At 46.9% G+C, this 11,769-nt stretch overlaps 2 protein-coding genes across 5 annotated transcripts in view; one reads left to right on the top strand and one right to left on the bottom strand.

Moving 5' to 3' along the window:
* LOC108573360 (protein N-terminal asparagine amidohydrolase) overlaps nt 1–4,540 on the bottom strand; it is a 15,054-nt gene extending 10,514 nt beyond the window's left edge. The window contains exons 1-2 of one of the 4 annotated variants that reach the window (XM_017935777.1): nt 4,513–4,529; nt 3,891–4,171 (exon numbers count right to left, since the gene is read on the bottom strand). The gene's annotated coding sequence lies outside the window, so the exon portion shown is untranslated. Of the gene's footprint in view, nt 1–3,890 lie in introns of all 4 variants that reach the window. The other 3 variants (XM_017935776.1, XM_017935774.1, XM_017935775.1) reach the window with 3 other exon arrangements.
* Nucleotides 4,541–8,720: 4,180 nt separating this feature from the next.
* On the top strand, nt 8,721–11,582 carry LOC108573271 (myoneurin-like). The gene has a single exon (XM_017935670.1). The coding sequence runs from the start codon at nt 9,065–9,067 to the stop codon at nt 11,567–11,569; it is 2,505 nt and encodes an 834-aa protein (XP_017791159.1). The 5' UTR covers nt 8,721–9,064; the 3' UTR covers nt 11,570–11,582.
* The last annotated feature ends 187 nt before the right edge of the window (nt 11,583–11,769 follow it).

Below are 11,769 nucleotides of genomic sequence, written 5' to 3' on the forward strand. Positions count from 1 at the left end.
CGCGTGTAATAAAAGAGTAACATGGAGACGACGAAGGGGACCCCGGCACTGTGTTGCGGTATAACTTTGTCCCAATTCTCAACTCCATAAACCACTTGGAGGGGAAATTATTTCGGGAACACCGAGTGCATCTAAATTTCTGGTATCGTGGTTCGAGCTAAGCTTAAACCCTGAGTTTCTGATTTATGTAGGCCCCGAGGGAGGTCCAGTTGCCAGGCCTCTCTATACACCTTCTTTACACACGCGCACGATGCGCACGCGATACTACATCCTGCTACAACGATACGTATGTACGCAAGACGCATTATCCTATTAAACAAGCAGGTGTGTGTGTGTGTGTACGTACGTGAGTGTGCGTGAAACGCATCGCGGCACATAAACAGAGCGAATAGTGGTATACGCGTAGAACCGTATACTCTACGTACGCGCGATAACGCGTTAACGGAACATACGCGGTACGTATGCAAACGAAACTGCGTCCCGCTTACGATCTGCTAACGTTACCGATATTCAATTACACTTCTACGAAGATACATTGGTAAATTTTAATTGATCGTCGCCGCTAGAGCGAAATACCAAATATCATCGGCGCAATCAAGTATCATCAACGATGCGATACTTCTCCGCAGTGAATACATACAGTATGTACGCAGAATATATACATACATACGTACACACGTGTCGATATACATATGTATGTACGCGTTGCATGCTCGAACATTTCAATCACCTCCGCGGTACGGTTAAGAAATATTATTTATCTCGACGTTTAATGACCCATTAAACCGTCATCGTCGTTGATACGAAAAATAAAATGAAATTTTACGTTCGAGGAACTTCACGATCAAACAGATTCCTAAAAACGTAAGATTTTACTTGCCGAGAAATTTCTTCCTGTATTTACAATACTTGAAACGGGTTGAGTCAACCGTTGATTTTACCAGAAGAAGGATGCGCGCGAAGAGAATCGTTGCATCGTAGAAACGCTATCCGGCGGTCGGCGAGGAATCGGTTGAGCCGCCGTTAGAAAGAGGAAGTCGAGTCGCGCGTATAAAATTGAAACGTTACGGAAAATGATGGTGTATCATCGTTGGCTGGCAAGTAGCTGTCGCAGGTGAGCTAGCGGGAGAGCAAAAGGTTAACACCCTCTACTAGCCTTAAGAGCGCCTTAACTCAGTTAAGTCCGTGACTTAAGAGAGTTTCAAGTGCCGAGAGAAGCATATATCGCTGCCACTTCTCTTCTAAAATCCCTTCCCCCCCCCCCCCCCCCTCTCTCACCGCGCAGTATCGCTGTATACATCGGCCTGTTAAGGACTCCGATCAACCTTCTTCTATGTATTCTAAACGAAAACCTCCAGGCATATACATACACACATATGTATGTACATACACAATGCCTATTACCCTTCCAACGGCGGATGCCGGGTCACTGCTGACCCGGCTTTTAGATGTCTCTTGTTTCAACCAGAGAGAAACAGAGCCACGGACTCTCCTCTGCTTAAACTGTAAATATGTTTCTTATTTTAATCATAATATGTTTGTATAATTTGAAACAGTACATAATGCCTAGCAAAATAAAGAAAAATGTGGTTTCGCTTTCATAGGAAACAGATTTTAATATTGGATCATATTTGACCTAGCGTCCGCCGTGCGTGCGACTGTCACGCCATCCGCTGTCCGAGGGTTAAACTGTTAAAGCGAGGTTGGAATCGAAAGGAATGGGAGAAAAAGCATGCTGTTCGAGTTATCGATGAAACAAACGTTTAAAAAGTTGGAAAACGTAAATGGGCGAATTGAGAATAAATGCGTGGGAAAGTGACAGTTGATGGTTCAAGTATATGGGAATACCGGCCTATCGGTTATAATTCCATAGTACGGTTCCCTCGAGTATGTACCTTCCGATTAAAGTCCGCGGCCACGTGAAAGTATACAGTTACGGTTACAGGGGAATTTATATCGTCGTCTATATGACTGGCTACAAGTGTGTTCAGATTCTTGGAATTGGCCAAGTCTAATGGTCAAGAACGCATCCTTGGAACGATATGAAGAAACTCGAATCCGCTCTAGGAATGCTGCTGCGCTCCTAGCTTCTTCGCCGATGTGAACGTACAATCGGTATATAGGAGCGTATTTATATACGAACGGTTAGTTTAGTTTACTTCGAATATTTCGAGGAATTATATGAAACGAAAACAGAGGGCGAACTTCTTTTTGAAAGAAGAGAAAAATAGAACAAAGATGGCGATTAAGTTCACTGCGTTTCCACGGAAAAGCGATAAGGGAAGAGTTCCAATGTATGCGCGCGCGCGCGCGCGCGCGCGCGTGTGTGTGCGAAAAATGTAAAGAGATCCGAGAAAAATCGTGAAAGGAAATCGCTGGTAAGGGGAGAAACGGTGATGAGGAGAGAGAAAAAGGGCAGATGAGAGTATGAAAGTGGATGTGTTGGGTAGGTAGATCGAGAAAGACAAGCCGAAGGGTAGAAGAGAAACAGAAGAGAAACGGAACGAAAAGAAAGGAAATAAAGTGTGCGAGTAAAAGATCTCGCGTGCAAATGTACAAGCAAAGCTGAGTCGGTGTAGTTGTGGGTAAGAGAGCCGCGTATGTGCGTTCCTCTATCTAAATGCGCACGTATGCACACGTGGTGCAGGAAAACGCGCGATACCGGGCACACGTAAGTAGTATATAGACAAGATGCAGGCCCGAACCTCCAGTCGCGCGGTCTCTTACTTAGATTAATGAAACTCGTGCGAACAGCGACTCTCAATCGATAATCGACACCTTGTGAACCTACATAATTCACAAACTAAGGGAACTCTTTCGTGAAACAGAAAAGAAAAGAAAGTTACGGTATCGTTAATTCTGCATAGGAGAATCGCTTTGATCGAGTCATTTTCGAGTACGTTTCTTATATCGTTCAATGAATTCGACAGGATCTTGCCGCGTGATACATAGTTCACGAACGATCAAGTTCGACCGTTGACCTAGTTAACGAATCAATTCGATTCTGTGTTTTAGAATTCGAGAGAACGGGGGAAGGGGAAAGCAGTGTGTATTTGAACTCCTTAGTGACACGTCCTTTTAACGCACACTTGATCGCGATCAGCCAAAAAGTCAACGGCAAGGTTAAACACGATCGTTCTTCTTTCCCAATGTTCTTCCTTCCAGTTTCGAAACAGAGGCGAATAGAGATAGTCGTCGATTCGATTCGATTCATTAGAAGACAATGATAAAAAGGCGAAAATGGAGTAAAGAAAAGAAAAAGATTGATCGGCAAATTATATCATTTCAATGAAGGAGCATACTGCATATTCAAGTGACGTTACAGCCACGATACGTAAAACGCGTCGATTACGTTTATGTACACGTTGTCGTGTAAAAATTATGCAACTTGTGCTGCCACGCAATTGTGTATTTTAATATTGTACTCTTTCTGAATGCGGTTAATGCAAAGGGTATGAAAAATTAAGAGCACAGTTTTCGCCTATCTTTGTTCATTTCAAATGGTTAATACAGGATAGTAAACGAAAAGAGAAAAAGAAAAAAGGGGAAAAAAACAAGAAAAGATTACTTGCAACGTGCTTTGAATAAAGCATATGCACACGTATATCGATAAATGATGAGTATGCACTATTAGTTCTCTAGCGCAGCTATGCTTAAGAGTGATCAAGTAGAATTTCAAAATTTCCCGCGATACGTTCGAGAAAAGGAAGAATTCTAACGATACGCGTATAATCGTGAAATGTGAGAAATTTCAGATTTACGAATATGAAGAACAACTTTATGAAAAGATTAGTGAAACCAGGTAGTTTCGCGTCAGGTGATTCGATGGTTTGATCGATTTTCGATACGACGAATCTGATGATTGCTGTTAGAATCGTATCAACACTCACCCGTTGCTCTACGAACTGATCGCAGGAGTCCGATTTTACGAGTAACCGAAGAAACGTAGTGTCCAGTAACGTTGAACCTCTGTCGAACTGGACGAGGAGGTTGCTGTCGTAAAATCGTAGTTACGCAACACGCAACTGGTGGTACACACGCGACGCACTCGATCGAGAACTAAACGTCAATGGTCGCACCGTCAACGTTGTCACCGTTGTCAACGTCTTGGTTATGGTGTGGTTGGTTCACGTGAGAGAACACAGGATACCGTCGAGCACACACGGCGCAACTGTGACCCCGAGAAACAACGAATCCGTGAGAGGAGGAGACCGAATGAAAGTAGGAAGGAAGGAAGGAAGGAAGGAAGGGACGAACGAACGAATGAACGAACGAACGGAAGAATGGCGAGAAAAGAAGCGCAAAGCATAGACGGAGAAGATGCGCGGTGATCCTAGGAGGCGCGTCACTCACGGACCACCGCCGCTTTCACACGGGCTAGAGAGAGAGAGAGAGAGAAAGATAGCGATAGAAAGAGAGAGAGAGAAAGAGGGCGGTTCGAGTGACAGCTGAGCAAAAATTCTGCAAGATCGGGGATACGTTGCGATGGCCACGTTTTCTGTGTCGTTATACTTGCTCGCACACCGTCCGTATCGTCCGCACTGCCACTCACGTCTGTATTACTCGATCTTGTCCTCTCCACCTATCCAACTTCGTCTCTTTCCGCCGTTGTTCGGCTATCGGCGCCAACAATGGCGGCGCCACTTTGAGTTTCAAAATCTCTTTTCCGGAAAAAACACTTTTAATGTGGAAATTTCTTTGTTCAACAAACAATGGTACGATGTGACTTTACTATAGGATGAAATTATTGTTTCAAATTCAATTCTTCGAATAAATAGCATAAAAGATTTTACGAAAAGCGAATGCTTTTGGTTTTTTTCAGGTATATTATGAAATAATTTGTTACTCATAAATACTACTGTTTCGTGTTCCAAATAAAATGTGTGGACATCGATGAGAAACGAGTCGTTAAATCTGTCGCTAAATGTATCCACAAGATTTCAGTGTTCCACACTATTGTAAAATTTGAAAAGCATTGAAGTCACTGACTTTGTGTATCATATTAACTACTGGACGACACAAAGTTAACATCTTTAAAAAAAAAAATAGCCACTAGTATCATGCACGTACTCGTGACATTTTTTCATTGCTGAACGTTTTGCACAGATATATTTTTAATATCGTACGAAATCATAAGACGTGCATTTAGGGCGTGGTTCTAAGCACGTTACAAGGAGACCTACCATGCCGACTAATGGCAAGGACATTCTTCTAAAATAATCCGTGGGATCGAAATATCTTGGAGGATCGGTAATTATTTACCGATAGTTTTGCACGATTCTATTCACACAGCTTGATCGGTCAGGATACGGTGAATAGAAAAAATATGATGCGAAATTCGCAGTGTGTCGATATCTCGTTCGCTATCTATCGGGTGAATACGGTACTATATTTCTGTAGGCTGTTCGTTTCGCCCCTCTATCCGGCTTGTCAATTTCATCGGCAGAGTCGAATGTGATTCGAAGATGGCGATACGAGGGTAGGGTTAAGCGGACGCTTCGCAAGGAAGCCCCTTTCTTGCCGTGACAGCTGAAATACCGAGCCCCGTCGAACCTGGTGAGTAGAATTTGTATCGTCACGGGGAATTGGACGAAAATTCGGAGTGGTTTCGAGGTACGATCAGTCGAGTAGGAGTCGAACTGGCGGGAAATTCGCACCGGTTGAACGACGAAATCACGCGATACGCACGCACGAACCGTCTCTCTTTCGAGACTGGTAAGTTCAATGCGCACAAACGTGTGTCACGTCGCACGATGAAACGAGAGCACGAGCTCTATATAGCGAGCGGTTCTGTACAGATGGGAATATTCGCGAACACACGGACACGCGGACATGTGTACGCGTGGTTGCGAGCAATCGCAAGCCCTAATCCAAGAAGCGAGAGACACGAGAAACGATGCGAGCTTATTACACCATCGATGCGCGACTCGCTTTCGATTCGATCATGCACCTCTAGGAGGCAGGTAGACTGTCTTTTTTTATTTATTCCCTTTCGGACGTGTATTCGTACGAAAACGGGCCATTGAAAACGTTGAAAGCAGCATGCTTTCGTGCTTCAAGTAACAACTCAAGAACTTTGACGTTGGAATACAGAGAATACGGGTTAAAATTCCTGAACAATGATCGTAATCGTTTCGAAATGTTACTTTCTTGGGATTAACGGCAAACTTGTGGTAAGCTATAAATCGGTTATTAATCGGCCATAGACGACGATACACTACTAGATTAAAGACAGCAAAGAAATACCGTTGGTATTTCTCTTGGTTTCTTTCAGATGGTGGCGGGTTCTTCGCTTTTCGCGCTAATCAAGGGAGCGATTCAAAAGGGGGAGAGGCCTAAGACTACTAACTCACCACTTACACTAATCGACACGGGAGTAAACTGTCTTTTGTACATACGATGCGTGGGTATATATATGTACGTATATAAAGAAAGCGAGCCGACAACTATGAAATTGCGAATAACGAAATGATACTCGGTGGCGTGCGCGCGCAATCTAGTCAAGGAATGAAGACTTGACTCCTTAAGGAGGAAATTATGACGCGTCGAGATAAGGGAAGATTATGCGATCAACTCGAAACGTTCGAGCGTGATAAATATAGAAGCGCGATAAGTGGATCGAGTGGCGAATCTCGTCGAGATCCTGTCTTGAAAAGTCCTCCGGGGCAAATATAGTCGCGGTTCTAGTAAAAAAAAAAAAAAAAACCAAGTGTTGCGTACGAAACTTGGTTGATATGTGCACATGTAACTACTCGATCGTAATAAGATAATGATAACGACTGTGTATGGTTAGGCGTTGAAATTGATTACCAAAGGGAATATATATATGCGTTACCAAAGAAACCGTTGATCGAATGTACTCGTAGGGTATCGATGACGGAGAGTGCGCACGCGCGCATCATCAACATTCTAGGAGTTTTAATCGTGATGGTACAATCGGAAAAGATCGTGGGAGTGAGCGATATTGAATTAGTAGGTTCGTTTAAAAGATAAAGGAGAGATAACGAACCGTGGAATAGTTCGAGTAGAGAGAATCTTTCTCGAAATCTTACGGATCACTGCGACGTACAATGATTCGAACGTGTTAAAAGTCACCGGAGAAGAATTGCGTCGCGGTTGTTCCAGTCGCCATTTTCGCCAGTAACATCGATGCGTTGTAGCGGGCAGAGTGAGCATTTCCCAACTCACTGTTCGGAACGATCTCGAACATGCAGATTCTCTCGAGTCCTCAAGGTGGCGGTAACGGATACGTTCGAGTATAGAGGAGAATTATTTTTTCATTCGTATCGAATGCGGTCGCCGCGACGTCAGAGCAGCGCGTGTTATCGTCGAACGAGACCGGTAGAGAGAGGAGAGACTCGTATCGTTGGTCGAGCGAACGAGCGAGGAGGAGAAGAAGAGAAGGAGAGATCGATGCGTAGGAAAATCTTGAGAGAAACGATTTCCATCGTGTGACAACGGGGACCAGGTTGAAAAGTAACGAAAAGAAATAAGAGAGGAAGGGAGAAGTAGGTTGTTGCAATTTTCGAAAAATACAACAGATAGAGAGAGAGAGAGAGAGACATTGGCTGTGGGGGTAGTAGAGCACAGGTATTCACCGTGGATGGGTGGTGTGTTGCGCGGGCAACCGTACGTGGGTGAATCGATGCGCGTACGAAGCGTGTACGAAGAATCGCGAAGATCTCTGGAGGCGATCGAGCAACACGTTGGAAGCTAATTAGCTATCTGAGAGAGGCAGAGGTAATGACCGTTTGCGAAGAAGAGAAAAAAGAGGAGCTGCAGGGAAGAATAAGGGAGGATCGTAGGAAGTAGTAGTAATAGTAGTAGAAGTAGTAGTAGAAGTAGTAGTAGTAGTAGTAGTAGTAGTAGTAGAGGGTTGGAAGAAGGAATGGGACACATGGAAAGAGTCTGAATCAGAGTGTAGAGGGTGGTTGGTTGCGAGGGTGGTTGCGGAGGGGTATAATCAGAGCGATATCGACCGCGAATTGCGCTTGCGTGGAAAAAGGCGCGCACTCGCCGTCGAGGAAGTACCATCGGCGTAGCGTCGCGAGGAAGAGCCAGCCAGCCAGTCAGTCGATCGTCGTGGCGAGCAACAACCCCGTCGTCCGTTCCGTTTCCTTCTGACCGCGACCGACAAAACACACAGCCCCTTTCGCACAGAACGTGGAATCGTCCCGTTGAGCAGAGGCCAGGAATTATCGCGTGTCCGCGCGTATCTCTCGACGCTAGTCAATGTTCCCACGCGATCACTCCGCTGGATTCGATTCGCGAACAACACGCCAACGAACCGTTTTCCCCGGGCTATCGCTTTTAGCGCTGCTGCTCGACTGCTTCCGGTATCCTTCTAACAACCTTCTCCCGGTGATTCCAATGCGCGCACCGAGCAAACGCGTATTTGCAGAAAGCTAGTACGCGAAAAGGGAAGTGGTTGCTGGCGAGCGTGCATCGGAATCGTAAGTAAGAAGGGAAAGGGGATTAGCCCCTTCTTTCTACCATTTTACCCTCTGCGCTGCGAGACGCTTGGAGCGTCTAGCGATAAAGTTAAACGTCGTGCCGCGACACGCGCGTTTGATTCGAGGCAACGACTGAAAAGCTGACACTGTAGATCGTGCAGAGACGGTGAGAACGAGCTACGGTGAGAGAGCGAGAGAGAGAGAGTGAGGGGAGCAGGAGGAGGAGGCGGAGGAGCAGGAGGTGGAAGAGGAAGCGGAGAGGAAATATCGAAACGATAAGAATGCGATAACTGGCTGTAGTTGCTTTGGGAACGCGCTCATTCGCTTCTTCACCTCCGTTGTTTCCATCTCCCGTTTTTTTCCCGTTTCGTGCTCTTCGAAGAGAATATATACCGACAGGAAGCTTCTTCGAAAAAAAAAAGCAAGAAATCGATGACGAACGCGTCGCGCGGTTTTCGAAATGGAGCGGACAAGTGAGAGGACTAGCGATTAACGCGCTCGGCGTTTCGATAAATGGCACCAAGCGTTGAAGTCTCTCCGAGTTGAGGGGAAGAGCTAGGGAGAGAACGTACGGATGTCTCGCTGTGAGATAAAAAGGGAATAAAAGTCAAATGGCTATGCTCGATATGCAAGAGCAGACAGTTTTAAGCGAGGTAGCAGAAAACGAACAACCGCATCAGCAGGAGGAGGTTCAGTTAACAGAGCTGCTACCGGTGAAACAGTCGCGAATCCGTGAGAATGGAATTTTTAAAAACGCCGACACGGACACGGACACGGACGCGACCGACGCATTGAAAATCCTCCGCAGTTTCACGAACGTCGACGGTTGTTGCAACAACGACGACGAGGAACACGAACTTCCCCCGCGTAACCATTTGTCATTCTGCGCTAGGATAGAGGAGAGCGGCGGCCAGGCCGACGAGGGTAAACAGTGGCGAGGAGAGAGAGTGCGAAAACGAGTGGAGGAACGGTTGGAAAATGTGGCCAGTGTGCTCGAGATCGATGTGGGGAAAGAGAAGAAAAACGGCAATCGAAGGGTCGTCGAGGGTGGGACGAGGATGAAGAAAAGGAAGCGAAAACGCATCGATAAAAAGTCGTCGATCGGACGATCAACTAAATCGCCGAAAAGGAGAACGATATCCGGTGTCACGATCGGGAAGAGAAGAGCGGAGGAAAACGAGGGAGAGAACGGCGGCGTAGGGTCGAGAGATCGGCGCCCGATCGAAGATGCCAAGGGGAATTATTCGTCCGAATACGACAGACAGATGGAAGCGGCCACTTATCTGGACCTTGACAAGAGTAACCAGTTGAACGATGAGATTTACGTGTATCGTCGCGAGCCGATGGACGAGAGTGAACAGAGGGAAAACGGGAGCTCGGAGAGTTACTCGAGGATCAGCACCGATGGCGTGTTTTTCGATCGGATGGCGATCTCTGCCAGCACTGGGAGAAACATCGCGTTCGACGCGAGGACGGAGAAATCGAGATCGTCGTTCGAGAATTCGACGAAGCAACCAAAGTTAAGCTTCGAAACAACAACGATCGGGGACTACCTCGACGAGAGTGAGAACAATAATCGGTTGAAAGTTCGAGCGGACGTCTCTGGTAACGTGGTGGTTGTCGTCGTTGAATCCTCCTCTTCCTCCTCCTCCTCCTCCTCCTCCTCGTCCTCGTCCTCTTCGTCGTCGTCGTCGTCGTCATCGTCGTCCTCCTCTTCTTCGAGAAGGGAGAACGGGGAGGATGGAAGAGGAGGAGAGGACGGAGGGCGACACGAGAATCAGGAGAAGAAGTATTGTTGCGTGGTGTGCGATGCCCGATTCAAGGGTAGCGGTGGACTACGCAATCATTACAAGATCGTGCACGGTGCAGGGCCAATCTTCAAGTGCGACGAGTGCGGCAAAGAGTTCCCTTTAAAGGAGAGACTGAAGCTTCACGTGAGAACGCACACCGGCTTCAAGCCGTACAAGTGTCCGGAGTGCGAGAAGAGTTTCGCGAGAGGAGGGCAGCTGGTGCAGCATCGACGGACTCACAGCCAAGTAAAACCGTACCGTTGCGGCCTCTGCTCGGGCACGTTCACCTGCGCGGCGAACCTGGCGTTGCACGTGAAACGGCACAACGGCCAGAAGGATCACAAGTGCGAGATCTGCGGCCGTGCGTTCGTCCGCCGCGATGCCCTGAAGAAACACCTCGAATGCCTCCATAGAGACGTGAAATCGTTCCTATGCGTGATCTGCAATAAAACGTTCAAGGGCCATCTACCTCAGCACATGAGGACGCACGCGCGCGATCGACCTCATGGTTGCGCGACCTGCGGCCAAAGATTTGCTCAAAAGTCACAGCTGACCGTACACCAGAGGACCCATTCTGGCCAGAGGCCGTTCAGGTGTCTGGTATGTTGGCAAGCGTTTGCCCATTCTACAGCGCTCAAGCTTCACACCAGGAGGCACACCGGCGAAAGACCGTTCAAATGCGCCGAGTGTAACGCTGGTTTCACTCAGCTACCCCACTGGAAAAAGCACATGAAGTGCATCCACGGTAGAAACGAGCCGTACGCCTGCAAAAAGTGCCCCAGCTTCTTCAGGATCAAAAACGATCTCGAGTGCCATGAGAAGACTTGTCATCCCGAAATAGGAACTGAACGTGACGCTCGAATTATCTCCGACGCTATATCCATGATCGCGATACCCTTGACACCGACGCTGAACGCGTTGCAAACCACGACAACCACCACCACTACCACCACCACCACCACCATCAGCTCGTTCTCCAGCGAGAACGTTATTATCGACAAACCCTCGCCTCCACCCTCGAAATACAGGGTGATGACCGTGGAGAGGATGAGATTATTGCTCGCCGTACTACTGAAGAGGATCAGCAAGCAGGAAAGGCTCGACGAGTTAGGGTTTGGTAAACGACTGATCGACGAGGTTCTCCACGATTCTCTAATATCCGCCGGTAAAGATCCGGTAGCGAGCCACGGTCTCTCCGAATTGGAAACTCTTACCAGGAATCTTGAGATATTCCTCAAGTGGACTGTACCTAAGGAACACTGGGAAAACTTTCGTAAATTAAATAAGACTCCCGAAGATATCTTGGAAACGCTTACCGCTACTTAAACGAAAGAATTTATCGCAGCTTCTCTTTGTCCGTTGTCGATTTAAATGCTAGCATTTGATCGATCGCTGTGTCCCTCTTGCATATACCAAAGATCAACGGAGAAACGTGTTTCCCCGATCCTTTATCCTAAAACAGAGGCTTTTTAGAAATCCAAGACTATCAATTTTTTTTACGAGATAGTTCGATGAACAGAGTAACA

Source organism: Habropoda laboriosa, unplaced genomic scaffold (genome assembly GCF_001263275.1).
Source record: "Habropoda laboriosa isolate 0110345459 unplaced genomic scaffold, ASM126327v1 scaffold134, whole genome shotgun sequence".
In the NCBI taxonomy this organism is placed as follows: Eukaryota; Metazoa; Arthropoda; class Insecta; order Hymenoptera; family Apidae; genus Habropoda; species Habropoda laboriosa.